The sequence below is a fragment of the Lynx rufus genome, unplaced genomic scaffold (genome assembly GCF_022079265.1).
Source record: "Lynx rufus isolate CCGP_SWC_20201006 ecotype Redwood Valley unplaced genomic scaffold, mLynRuf1.p SCAF_20, whole genome shotgun sequence".
Classification (NCBI taxonomy): Eukaryota; Metazoa; Chordata; class Mammalia; order Carnivora; family Felidae; genus Lynx; species Lynx rufus.
In genome coordinates this window covers 14481643-14495854 of record NW_025814835.1, presented here as the reverse complement: position 1 = coordinate 14495854, position 14212 = coordinate 14481643, and the positions used below count along the sequence as shown (strand labels likewise).

General features: G+C 43.5%; 1 protein-coding gene across 6 annotated transcripts in view; it reads left to right on the top strand.

Moving 5' to 3' along the window:
- TNFRSF11A (TNF receptor superfamily member 11a) overlaps window positions 1-14212 on the top strand; it is a 54870-nt gene that overhangs the window by 24543 nt on the left and 16115 nt on the right. For 4 of the 6 annotated variants that reach the window (XM_047086194.1, XM_047086193.1, XM_047086197.1 and 1 more), the window contains 5 exons: window positions 206-331; window positions 4276-4419; window positions 9376-9469; window positions 11053-11147; window positions 12735-12848. In XM_047086194.1, the coding sequence (XP_046942150.1) occupies window positions 206-331; window positions 4276-4419; window positions 9376-9469; window positions 11053-11147; window positions 12735-12848 (573 nt within the window). Of the gene's footprint in view, window positions 1-205; window positions 332-4275; window positions 4420-9375; window positions 9470-11052; window positions 11148-12734; window positions 12849-14212 lie in introns of those variants that run through there. The other 2 variants (XM_047086196.1, XM_047086195.1) reach the window with 2 other exon arrangements.

Genomic DNA, 14212 nt, shown 5'->3' with positions numbered 1-14212 from the left:
CAAACCTAGGAGAGGCTGTTTTAGCCAGCTGGGATGCCTGAGAGCCCATCACTGATATGTGGCCTCATCCCTTGTATTTTACTGTGTTAGGGGACTTCCTGGGATCACAGTCCTTTAAATGGTCCAATAGACTGGTGTATTTTTGTTGTTATTTTTCTTGGGGGGGTATTTTCAATTGGTGCATTTTTTTCTCTCCTAAATTAAGGAAAGTACATGTCTTCTAAATGCACTACTACCTCGGAGAGTGTATGCCTGCCGTGTGGCCCGGACGAGTACTTAGACACCTGGAATGAAGAAGATAAATGCTTACTGCATAAAGTCTGCGACTCAGGTAAGTCAGGCATATCAGCAGCAAGTGTGAATAAGTGATATTTTTGATACGGTGGTGCTATCTCTTTTGGGGGGCATAGGGAGAAGCTTTGACCTTGGACCCCGAGAAGCAAGTGCTTCAGATCCCGAAGCATTGTGTGAACATTCTTCATTTAGAACATTTTTTTTTTTTTTTAAGAGAGAGGGAGAGAACCCCCAGCAGGCTCCACGCTCAGCACGGAGCCCAACGCGGGGCTCAATCCCACAAACCGTAGGATCGTGACCTGAGTTAAAATCAAGAGTTGGACACTTAACCAACTGAGCCACCCAGGCATCCCTTCATGTCAAACTTTTGTTCGAATATAATTGAGACCAGGAGAGATTGGGTGACTTTTCTAAGGTTAACAAATGAGAAGCAGGACTCAAAGCCAGATCTGACTCTCAAGTCTTCTTCCTGAACCGTAAGTGTCTTACTATACAGTTTGATCTCCCTATCAGACTGCTAATTTTTTTTATTTTGACTCAAAAAAAATGTTAATTATAGTTTAATTGTAGGAATCAGGATCAAAATATTTCCCTTTAGTCTTGACCTAGAGGTTCCTTTGCCTTTTTTTTTTCTTTCCCATTTAGTTTCTCTGTTGCAGAAACCATCTTTGTAATCCTGTGAAGTTTCTACAGTCTGATTTCTGCTGGTTGCATTCCCTTTGTGTCATTTAACAGATTTTTCTGTCTTTTCTATTTCCTGCAAAGCGATTGTTAGGTCTAGAAGGCTCATGAAAAGCTGGGTATTTTTGTTTGTTTGTTTGTTTGTTTGTTTGTTTTGCAAAACTGCTTCATAGTTGGCATGATGCAGGGATCATATAGTAGCTAGCTGCTTACCTCTCTTCTTGTGATATGAGCGGCAGTCGACCATCATGGCCTCGATCCGTTTTCATTAGGAGCTGTAGAAAGGTGACCTTCTATCACTCCTTCTTCATTATAGTTGGAGAAGCTTCCCTCCTCAACTAATTGTTACCCTGAAGTACAGTATATACAGGAAAGGCAGAATGAATGCTTGTAACTTTATTTACCACTTTTCAAAATAATGCCTAGATCACCAAGCTTCTCCAAAGGATTTGTATGAATATTACGAATGCAGCCATTTAGACATATTTGAGGTATTTTAATCTATTGCAGTTACTAGTTGTATGGGTGCTCAGATTATCTTACCTCCTCCAGCTGGCCCCTCAGTCTTTGCTATGACCCCAGGTGACTTTAAGAGCTCCCCTTGCCTCCAGGCTCATCTTGGACATTTCCTGCTTCGAACCTCAAACCAGCCATTTCTTTAAGAATTCCTGACTGCATCCAGAGGAACATCTTATTTAGCGACCTCACTCTGGGTGCCAGTGAGGCTCACTGATACCAGACTGATCCTTGTTTATAGGTTCTTTTCAGTGGACAGAATTAGGAGAGAAGTATTTTTTTTAAACGTCATAATTTTCTAATGTGTTAGAGACAGCTGGCAGATTTTGGCCGCAAAAGGTAACATGGAAACTCCACTGAGCAGAAGCATCTGATCAAGTCTTTTTTTCTTTCCCACTGCTTAGTAATGACCTTGACTCACTGCTGTCTCTTGGAAATAAAGATTCATTCTGTCTCCTGCCAAAGTCAATTAAAGCCCCAAACCTGTACGTTAAGATACTTAAAAATAACGTCAAAATTTTTCATCACCACATCGGCTTACATGCACTCACATTTGAGTGGGTCGTGGAATTAGAATTTTCCAAGGAAGTGATCCTTGTCCATGTATGTTGTGGCATTAGGCACACGTTTATGCAGATTGGCCTTGGTGCTATACAACTGACCTGGGCCCCGGGGAGCAGAGCGGACACAGGAGGGAGGCAGGAAGATTTCTCAGCAGGAAGATTTCTCAGGTTCTCCATGCTCGGGTCTAAAAAGAATGGGAATAGGAAACATCCCCTCCCTGAGGGCTGGAACTTGGGCTTCTCTAACAGAATACCACAGACTGAGTGGCTCAAACAACAGACCTTTATTTCTCCCAGTTCTGGAGGCTGGAAGTGGGAGATGGGGGTGCCAGCATGGTTGGGTTCTTGGTGAGTGCCCTCTTCAGGATTTCAAGATTTTCTTGCCGTGTCTCCATATGGTGGAGAACAGAGGAAGGAAGCTGTCTGCTTTTGTACAGAGGCACTAATCCACTCATGTGTCTCCAACCTCATGGCCTAACCACCTCCCGAAGGCTGCACTTCTTAGTACCATCACCCTGGGGGTTAGGATTACAACATGAATTCTGAGAGGACCCACAATCTATCCAAAACAAACTTCTATAAATATTCAGTATAAGTAAGGCTATTTGGACAGGTCAGGTAAGATGGGGTCCTATAGGGTCCTAAAGTCTGTTTCAAATAATATTGTATTATATCGTGTGTGTGTGTGTGTGTGTGTGTGTGTGTGTGTGTGTGTGTATGCAGGTTGATTCCTGTTATTCACAGAATAACATCAATGTTCTATAAAGTCATCACAAAAAATGAACTAGCAAATACTGAACCACTGCTCCTAGGGGAAATACAGGGTTAGGTTCCTGGGAGCCTCTGGTCACAACATCTTTGTTAACTGATCCACATATAACCTTGTTTTATGTGTGTTTCTGTTTAAAGACACCTTAATAAATATTCTGATTCATTAACATTGAACTTACAACCAACAGTGCTGAAATTCATGCCTGGACAAAGTTTATCTTAGCATATATCTTCTCCATGAGACACATCACAGCCTTCTTGAGGGGCCTGGAAATACCAAATGGCACTTCTGCACAATGACTGTGGGCCATTTTAAGCAATGGCATCACTAACAAAAAGCACAGAAATGCCAAAAATGGGACACTAAATAGACCACAAAAAGGACACTTGATTCCAGTAGGCACGAGAAGGCAGAGTGGGACTTTGCTTGACCTCAGCTGAGAGCATGCATGTCTGGCCAGTGGCTTGACATTTCCACTGTTCTGCATGTGTCCAAGAATGACCGCAAAAGTGCCAGGAGTACTGAGGTGGGGTTACAATGAAATTTTAGCGAGTGGGTGAAATGGCAAATATGAATCACCAAATGGAGATGGCCTTGTATAAGCATGACTTCTCTTCCACAAAAAGTGGAAAGGGCAGCTTTGGGTTAAGAAGAGGAGCACTTTGCAATGTGTTGTGAGAAAAGAGACAAGTACCAAACAGATTGCCCTGAGTATTTGGGGAGATTAACTTCCAAGTATGTCATCAGGCTCAACTTCTGTAATGCATTCTCGAATTACGCATCCCACTTCTCTAATTACACTGTGACCCTGTTTTCACAGCTCTGAATAATCTTGTGGTCCTGCAGGATCCCAAGATGAATCCCCGGTGTCCAGATCCCTGTTCTCTTAGGTTCAATCTAGCATTAGTGTTAAGACTATTGATCACATTTGAATTCACTAAAAATTAAGCAGCTGTGAAACCTATTTTGCATTAGCCAAAATAGACAATAATCATAATTCCCCGGTTCTTAGTCCTCTCACTACTATGAAAATTGCTTTTAAAAAAAAATTACAAGACTCGGAGTGCCTGGGTGGCTCAATCAGTTAAGCAAGCATCGGACTTTGGCTCCTGTCATGGTCTCAGAGAGGGAAGCCTGCTTGGGATCCTGTCTCCCTCTCTCTCTCTGCCCTTCCCCCACTCATGCCCTCTCTCACTCCCTGTCTCAAAAATAAATGAACATTTAAAAAAAAACTCACAAGACTTAATTATTGAGAGAGAGAGAGAGAGAGAGAGAGAGAGAACCCTGCTGGGCTGTTTTTAGTGAAAGCACTGGAAGGGGGAGCTTGGTGGTTCCGGAAAACCCAGGCCCCAGTGATGCATTTGCCGGGAGCCAGGCAGGTGCCACGTCCCCGTGTTGCAGGGTTGTCCTAAGGTGGAAGGTGAGCAGCTGTGTCTCTGTCTCCCGCAGGCAAGGCCCTGGTGGCCGTGGAGCCCGGCAACCGGACGGCCCCGCGGCGCTGCGCCTGCACGGCCGGCTACCACTGGAGCGCGGACTGTGACTGCTGTCGCCGCAACGCCGAGTGCGCCCCGGGCTTTGGCGCGCAGCACCCGGGTAGGGGTTTGGTTCGTGCGTCAGGCGGGCTCTCCCGCGGGGGCCGGAGCAGGCTCTGAGAGGCGTCTCTGCATCATTCCCGCTCCGGGGAAGCAGGTGGCACGGGAGTAGCTTGGGGGCCCCCTTGAGCAGGGCCAGGTTAACCTCGTCCAGGGAAATGTGGGCGCGGGGCGCTCCACCGAAGGCTCCATCCGGGACACCTTGGGATCCCCGCTTAGGCGGGCAGGGGTCCTCAGACCCTTTTTAAAAATCTGGTGCAACCCCTTAGAAGGCTTTTGAAAAACCATGCGCCCCTGGCATATTTTTAGGTTGGCAGCTAACATTTTTTTATTGCCAATGTAAAGAGTTGCTAAGGAATTAGTTTCCAAGGAATTATAACAGCAGTAACACTTTTAAAAATGGAATTCAGTGGCATCTAAACAGCATAGCAATTTGATAGCATCATCATCCTTTTAAAAATGCACTAATGGTCCTTCACTCTTGGAAGTTTTATACAGTTCTTTTCCCTCCTTTGATTTGTATCCATTTCACTTTCCCCATAGAATTTTATCCTAATGTATTTTTATGCTTGGAGGGCTTTTACGAATCACCTTTTCATAGAGTTTCACATCGCAAATGTACACAGATTAGAGATTGTAATTTTTAAAAATTTCCCGTGACTCAAGGTTCTAAGTTAAAAACACTTCTGGACTAAATTTTATTACAGTTATTACCTGATTGTCAAAAATATATTTTGATATAATTGTAAAAACTTTATGAACTTAATGAGTGGAGTTTTTCTTATTCATATATTCATGGTTGGCTATTATTTATTGCTAAAATGCAACAGAATTCAACATTCATTCTGTTTCCACCAAGTGCTGAGAAACTTGGTCCCATAAATCACTAAATGGCTAAGGAAACTTTCTGTTAGACAAGTATCCGTTCTTTCAACACTTTCTTAGTTATATGTCCAGGCCTCAGAATGGTGTGACATGAAAAGATGTCTGAGGTTTTTGAATGTTTATTTATTTTTAAGAGAGAGTGTGTGTGCACGCAAGCAGGGTAGGGGCAGAGAGAGAGGGAGACAGAAGATTTGAAGCAGGCTCTGTGCTGACAGCACTGAGCCCCTTGTAGGGCTTGAACTCGCCAACAGCAAGATCATGACCTGAGCCAAAGTCAGACGCTCAACTGGCTGAGCCACCAGGGTGCCCCTCAAAGGTGTTTTTAATGATATCTCAGTTAAGAACTCAGTTGTGTTTTCAATTTTGTTAAAAGTAAAGAAATAGAGGGGCGCCTGGGTGGCGCAGTCGGTTAAGCGTCCGACTTCAGCCAGGTCACGATCTCGCGGTCCGTGAGTTTGAGCCCCGCGTCAGGCTCTGGGCTGATGGCTCAGAGCCTGGAGCCTGTTTCCGATTCTGTGTCTCCCTCTCTCTCTGCCCCTCCCCCGTTCATGCTCTGTCTCTCTCTGTCCCAAAAATAAATAAAAACGTTGAAAAAAAAATAAAAAAAAAAGTAAAGAAATAGATATCTCCTTTAAAAAAATTTTTTGTTTAATGTTTATTTATTTTAGAGAGAGAGGGAGGGAGGGGGCAGAGAGAGAGGGCAGGGGGGAGACGCAGAATCCAAAGCAGGCCCCAGGCTCCGAGCTGTCAGCACAGAGCCTGACGCAGGGCTCAAACTCACAAACTGTGAGATCATGACCTGAGCTGAAGGCCCACGCTTAACCGACTGAGCCACCCAGGTGCCCCAGAAATAGATATCTTCTTGACAGAAAAGTATTTCTTAGAGTTATTTACTGCCCTGACTTCTGGAAAGCACCCCAAAGCAGTTTTTTCAAGATGTAACAAATGATTCTTCATATCTGTTGATCTTTCATTTAGAGGCAACTGTTTTAACCCAGAAGACTTGGACAGGATTAGAAGAATTAAGATGCTATTCATTTCAATTTTTATGGAAGAAAATGTCCATCAGTCACACTGGTCCAGTCCGCCCTTTTTACCAAATGTATCAACTGAACCAGATGGGCTTTCTCTTGGAAAAAGTCTGACTTGATTTCTTTTTTTTTTTTAATTATCAAAATAAATCTGGGGAACCTGGGTGGCTCAGTAGGTTAAGCATCTGACTTCGGCTTAGGTCAGGATCTCACGGTTTGTGAGTTCGAGCCCCGCGTCAGGTTCTGTGCTGACAGCTCGGAGCCTGGAGCCTACTTTGGATTCTGTGTCTCCTTCTCTCTCTGTCCCTTCCCCACTTGTGCTCTGTCTCTCTCTGTCCTTCAAAAACAAATAAATGTAAAAAAAAAATTTTTAATCTCTTTAAACAAATTGAAAAAAAAAAAATCTCCCTATGACAACCAACTCCCTTTTGAATTTGATTCTAAGACAAGGCCCAGAGCCTTCCCACAAGTTTGCCACCTGCATGAGAAAAGGTGCCTTTTCTTTGATGGGTGTTGTCTCCACCGTATTCCTTTGGAAATGGTGCGTTCTCTGAAAATAAGTGGAGGATGGAGGGGGTGAAGTGGGTGAATGAAAATCTCCCTCGTGCCCTACCTTGCAGTGTATTTGAATTCTGAACAACTCACCCTGGTCCCAGATACCCCATTCTGTTGTCACACTCACATTTTGCCCTCGACAGACAAGAAAAGGCAGACACTGTATGGAGGTGCTCTGAATGCAGGAGTTTTGCCATTACCGATATTTCGATTTGTTATGTTGTTTTGTTTTGTTTTGGCGTCTCAGAGGTTTAGCACCAGAGCAGGATTTGGAGCGGGCAAGCAGCCTGCCTTCTTTTGTAAAGTGGGGAAAGTGTGATTGTGTCCAGGGAAAGAGGAAAGGAGAACCTATAGGATGCCTCTTGCAGGTCAGTTGTTTCAAATAGTAGATGTGAGAGTCCAGTGCTTGGATTTAATGCCTTTAAAGCCATGTGTGACTTGTGGCTCCTTAGGAAGTCTCTTTGTTTCTAAGGGTTACTCTTCTAGAGTGTGTTAATATTTTTCAAAGCTGTCTGAATTAATGTGAGCAACTAGATGTTAACTGGGCTTCTGTTAATATCGTTTCAAAGTGAATCAAACTACTAGATTGGGGATTATTAGATTAATTATTAATAATTACTTATTTTTTTTAATTTCAGTCAAAGTTAGTTAACATATAGTGTAATAATGGTTGCAGGAGTGGAGCCCAGTGATTCATCTCTTACATTTATCACCTAGTGCTCATTCCAATAAGTGCCCTCGTTAATGGCCATCACCCATCCTTCCCCCCCCCCCACCCCATCAGCCCTCAGTTTGTTCTCTGGATTTAAGAGTCTCTTATGTTTTCCTCCCTCTCTGTTTTTATCTTATTTTTCCTTCCCTTCTCCTATGTTCATCTGTTGTGTTTCTTAAATTCCACATTTGAGTGAAATCATATGATACTTGTCTTTCCCTGACTGACTTACTTCACTTAGCATAATACACTCTAGTTCCAACAACGTTGTTGCAAATGGCAGGATTTCATTCTTTTTGATTGCCCAATGATATTCCACTGTATATATAAACCACATCTTCTTTATTCATTCATCAGTCGATGGACATTCAGGCTCTTTCTTAGTGTGGCTATTGTTGACAGTGTTGCTATGAACATTGGGATGCATGTGCCCCTTCAAATCAGCATTTTTGTATCCTTTGGGGTACCCTACTTATTGAGGCAATTGCAGAAGTCAAGAATGTACTTCCCATTTGACTTTGGACAAAGAAAGTGCAATTTATTATTTTAATGCTTTATTTATGAAAATAAATCACAGAAGTGCTTTCAAGCATAAATTAACTGCTTTAAGAGTAAATTGTGATTTTGGCACTGATTGCCTGATTATGATATCACATAGTAGCCAGTGTTCATTGATTGGTTGATTGGGGAGGCGAGGGGAGCGGGAGGAGGAGCAGAGAGAGAGGGAGAAAGAATCCCAAGTAGGCTCCAGGCTGAGCGTGGCTCGAACCTACGACTCTGAGATCATGATCTGAGCCAAAATCAAAAGTCGATGCTGAACGAACTGAGCCACCCAGGCGCTCCACCAATGTTCTTCTTTATTGCAATTACCAAAGGGGCATCACGTGTCGGTTACAGTAAGGATAATAGACCTGGGAAATTGGAGATATTTCCTATTTTGATAACATAGCTGATGAGGAATGTTAGAGATCTGAAGAAGGCTTCCTAACTACAACCAATTTCTGCTTCCACTGTCATGGATTAAGACAGGGGTCCAAACTCCATCCCACCACTGTGTTTGTGTAAATAGAGTTTTATTGGAACACAGCCATATCGTTGTTTTTTTTTTTAACATATTGTCTATGGTATTTTCATGCTACAAGTAATTACAGAGATCAGAAGGCCTGCAAAGCCTAATATATTTACTGTATGGCCCTTTTTAGAAAACATTTGCTACCAACTCTTGGTTTAAGAGAAGGAGATCCGTAGGGTTTTTTGGGGAATGGTTGCTTTTGTTTCTGTTTTTCTTAGAGAAAACTTTGTTACAAACATTCTAGTGTCCGGACTGGTAAGATTTAGCTGGTCAGGAGTCATGACAGGAAGTTTGCCTTAAAAGCTGTGAAAAGGCTGCCATCCTTTGTAGACAAAAGCTGCTATGAACCCAAAAGGCTGAAAGGGGAGATCGGACAGGTGCCTGGTTAAAACAAGGCAGACAGCAGGCTCCCCACGTGACCAGGACAGCGGCTCTGAACAGCAAAGCATGAGTCCCTAACTCAGACGCTGATGTCAGTAGCCTGACAGTGAGCCAGTTACCTTTCTAAGGGCGGTTCTGGGACGCTGGGCCCTCTACAGCCAGGATGAACCAAAGCAATCGGCCGTAGGCGGTGACAGTGGGAGTGGGGAGGCTGGAGGCACTGGCGGGGCTCCTGATCTCGGGTCCTCGGGGCCTTCAGCCTGGCCGATCTCTAAGTGTGCCTGTTTGTTTTGTTTGTTCTTTTGTCCATTTTGTTGACAGTGCAGCTCAACAAGGACACAGTGTGCGAGCCCTGCCTTGTGGGCTCCTTCTCAGATGCCTTCTCTTCCACAGAAAAATGCAAACCTTGGACCAAGTAAGTGACAACAGAGGAGCCAAGAGAGTTTGTTGATTTTATTTTGTTTAAAAAAAATTTTTTTTAACATTTATTCATTTTTGAGAGAGAGAGCATGAGTGGGGAAGGGGCAGAGAGAGAAGGAGACACAATCCGAAGCAGGCCCCAGGCTCCTAGCTGTCGGCACAGAGCCCGACACAGGGCTCAAACTCACGGACTGTGAGATCACGACCTGAGCCGAAGTGTGAGGCTTAGCCAACTGAGCCACCCAGGTGCCCTGAGTTTGATTTTAAACTCCACCTGCACTGTCTTCAACTTGATGTGCGACAGGAGCTCTGTACTACTTTTTAGATTCAGTTGGATCGAATCTTTGACTTCCAGTTGCAGCTTCTTTTTTCGTTTTTCTAACCTTATTTACTTGAGAATGACTTATGATGTTTATTATCATTCCCTCGCCGCTCCCACGCTTCCCAGCTTCCCCACACCACCGGTGTATTTGCCCAGAGATTTGTGTGTGTGTGTGTGTGTGTGTGTGTGTGCATATGGAAGCCTCCTGTTCATGTAAATGTTTGCATACTCTACACATCTTGGGCTTCTTCACATAATATATGCTAACGGGAGCTCATTCCATGTTTGTTGACTTAGATCTTTGTGGCTTTTGGTCGCTAGTGTTTCACCATAGAGCTATACCATCATTTTATTTAATAATTTCCCTTTTGATAGCCATTTAAGTAGTTTCCAGTCTGTCACAGTAATAAATAATTCTCAGTGCATCATCTCGTGTATATATACTGTTTCGCACTTAATGCGTGCATGTGTGTGTGTGTGTGTGTGTGTGTGTGTGTGTGTGTGCAGTGAAATTATATGTATATATAGTGGAATCCCTGGGTCCTTCCATTGTGTGATTTTTATTGAATACTAATATAAATACATGTATTGAATCCTAAAAAATTCCCAATATAGTAATTCTCATTAGATATTTATTTTCTAATCCACTTACTCACGTTTTATGTTGAAAAAGATTTTTTGTGTTTTCAGCTTCAAAAGAGCATTCAGCAAAAGTTTATCACTCAGCCAAGGCCACTGAACCATTTGGCATCTTTACGGAAGACACCAATGCTCTTTTCCAGAGCACAGTCTCAGACTAGTTCTTAGAGAACCCTGGCAGTGGTTACTTTTGCTCATTCATTTGTCCACCCTTACAGTGTGTGACAGGCACTGGGGATTCCCGTGTGCAGGAAGACCTCAGTTTTTCTCCCGAAGGAGCTAGCAATCTAGTGGAGTAGAGCCTTGTGTAGCGTTGTTTTTTAAAAAACAAGAATATTCGGGGTGCCTGGGTGGCGCAGTCGGTTAAGCGTCCGACTTCAGCCAGGTCACGATCTCGCGGTCTGTGAGTTCGAGCCCCGCGTCAGGCTCTGGGCTGATGGCTCGGAGCCTGGAGCCTGTTTCCGATTCTGTGTCTCCCTCTCTCTCTGCCCCTCCCCCATTCATGCTCTGTCTCTCTCTGTCCCAAAAATAAATAAACGTTGAAAAAAGAAAAAAATTAAAAAAAAAAAAAAAACAAGAATATGAAACCGAGTACTTAACTAATTCTACCTCCACAGCTGTAGCGTTCTCGGAGAGACGGAAGTACGTCATGGGACCGATAAATCAGATGTGGTTTGCAGTTCTTCTCTGCCGTCTACAAAGCCACCAAATGGTATGTTTAAACAGAGTGGGTTGGTTGTAGATATGCCCAGTTTCGTCCACTCTTCTAGATGTCTCCCAAAGTACATGCTGTGCCTGAAGGGGTTCACCTCAGTTTCATCCCATCTGATCTGTGGTCCCCCTTCACTTCCATCGGTGTTCTAACTCGACATATGTTGTTTACTTGAAACTTTCCTGCTGGAATTGATGACAAATAAAATATTCATATATGCAAAAATAGAAAGAAAGAAACAAAGAAAGAAAAGAAAAAAGAAACGGAGCTATAAACATGAATTAAAATGCCCAAATATGGCAGGATAGTGGAGATCACAGTAAGGGTGTCTGTGGGAGATTTTGGTCACCAGCTAGAGTTAGAGTATCGCTATTGTTATATACGGCACATTTTGTAGATCAAGTTAATTTTAAGTAGCTTAAGTGATCAACACTTGACGGAAAAGTTGACAGCTTTTGTCAACTGGATGCTGGTTACCAAGGGGAGTGACATGGGGCAGAGGTGGGTCCAGATATGGCAGCACTGGAGATGGCACACACAGCAGGAAGACCCTCGTAATGAGGCAAGAGAACCCAGGCCACAGATTAATGGGGCTAATTAAGGGTTTAGGTTTGACATTTTGGGAAACAGGAGGACCCCTAAGCGTTCCGCACATGGAGTTAACACAGAGCAGCATTAAAAAAAAAAAGACCATTTTAAAGATAACATTGGAAACAACTGAGGGAATGAAAAGCTACAATTTTTTTTTAAATGTTTGGTTTTTTTTTTTTTTTTTGAGAGAGAAAGACAGAGCATGAACGGGGGAGGGGCAGAGAGAGAGGGAGACACAGAATCCAAAGCAGGCTCCAGGCTCCGAGCTGTCAGCACAGAGCCCGACCTGGGGCTTGAACTCGTGAACCGTGAGATCATGACCTGAGCCGAAGTCGGACGCTCAACCGACTGAGCCACCCAGGCAACCCAAAAGCTACTCTTAATAAGAGAGAAGGAAGGGAGAGGCGGGAGTCCTGGAAACCAGGGCATGTAAACCAAGAACCCATCATATAAAGGTTCTAGTAATGAAGTGATCAAGAGGGATGGGAGAAATGGTTGTGTCACATTGTGTTGTAGATGACCTACCTGAAACACTTCGCAGGACGGCCATGGTTCTGTTCTCACGACCGGCAGAACCCTGGTGCCACGTTGTTCTTTGGAAAGAGATAGGATAAGGGGCTTCCTTTGGCCTTGGAGGCCGTCCAGCTGGAGGGAATGAGGTGTCGTTCTTGGTAAGCAAAGATGGATCTAGATGGCACGGTCAGCATGATTAGAGGTGTGCTAAAATAGCAATGTTTAAAGACAGCCCTGGGCTGGCTTGCGGAGGGACGCCGGGCGCGAGGCTGGCAGCAAAGTCACTTTCCCCCTTCCAGAGGTCAGCGTTCTCTGCACACCTGCCATCAGAGTTGGGGACCGTCCTTCTTCTCTGCTGTCAGACCAGCATCCTCCACTCTAGGGTTTGATTCAAAGGGTTTTGTTTTTAAACAACAATTACAATAACTAGAGAATGATATGAAATCATCTTTAACACCTTTTTCTTATTTTCTTCCAATACAGAATCCAAGATATACTTGCCCGGTTTAATTATTCTGCTTCTCTTCATATCTGTGGCATTAGTTGCTGCTGTCATCTTTGGTGTTTACTATAGGAAAAAAGGGAAAGCAGTAACAGGTATTGTATCTACACTGGTTTTTGAAAAGTAATCTTAAAGAAAGCAGATACCTTTCTAGGTTCAGGAACTGATGACTCTTAGGCTGTGTGTTCACGCAGGATAGATCATCAGGTGTGAATGAGTTGCCTTTTTCCAAGAATACCAACGTTTTTAAAAAATATTGAAAAAATAGTTTTAATATTTATTTATTGTTGAGAGAGAGAGGTAAGTTGAGAGTGGGGGAGGGGCAGAGAAAGGGAGGCACAGAATCTGAAGCAGGCTCCAGGCTCCGAGATGTCAGCACAGAGTCCTACACAGGGCTCGAACCCTAGAACCGTGAGATCATGACCTAAACTGAAGTCAGACACTTAACCAACTGAATCACCCAGAATATTTATTTTGAGAGAGAGGGTGAGAGAGACAGAGCGAGCAGGAAAGAGGCAGAGAGAGAGGGAGAGAGTGAGAATCCCAAGCAGGTTCTGTGCTATCAGCGCAGAGCCCGATGTGGGGCTCAGTCTCGTGAACCGTGAGATCATGACCTGAGCCAAAATCAAGAGTCGGATGCTTAACCAACTGAGCCACCAGGCACCTCAAGAATACCAACATTTTTAATGCACCCACTTAAAATAGAGACAAATGTTCCAGTAAATGGCAGACATAAAGTTTTGACTGGGGTCTTACCTTGCAATACGAAAATGAAATTATGAAAATTATCTTCTATTCAGTAAAATTTAGGTGCTTGTTCTTAGAATGAATAATCGGGTGTTACCTTGTAAGAGCAACTATGGTGCCTTTTAGCCTCACATCACATTTGGCTTCTACACGACAAAGCTGAAAGAGTGTCGTTTTTAAGAAAGGATTCCTTGAGCGATTTCTTCATGCTTTCGAGGTCAGATCTTCCTCTCTTGGAGCACCTGTTGTCCCGCCATCCTTTTTCCATTTTCAGTTGCTCGGGTGTTTGTCATATCCACCTCGGCTTGGCTGTGGTTCGATCAGTTCTCCTGTATCACATGCATGGACTTCATGAAACGTCACATATCTTGCTGTTTCTATTAACGTCACGTTACTTGATGTAACACGGGGCAATCAAAAGTTTTTAAACAGGGAAGATGATGTTTGAAGATGCTTATGTTAAGCAGAGAGCAGTGTTCTGTTCTCTTTGAGTCTACTCATTATTGAATATTTTTATTTAGCGATGCTCCACTTCCCTAGCGACCCAGTAACTAGGGATTTGAATAATGCATGTTCAGATGGTGAGGGTCACTTGTGGAGTTTATGTGAGATAAACATATTTCTGATTTTTTTTTTTTTTAGTTTTTGTCTCTGTAATAATCTCGCCATATCTTCTCAGTGAGAAAGACGATGGGTCTACCAATTATCGAAT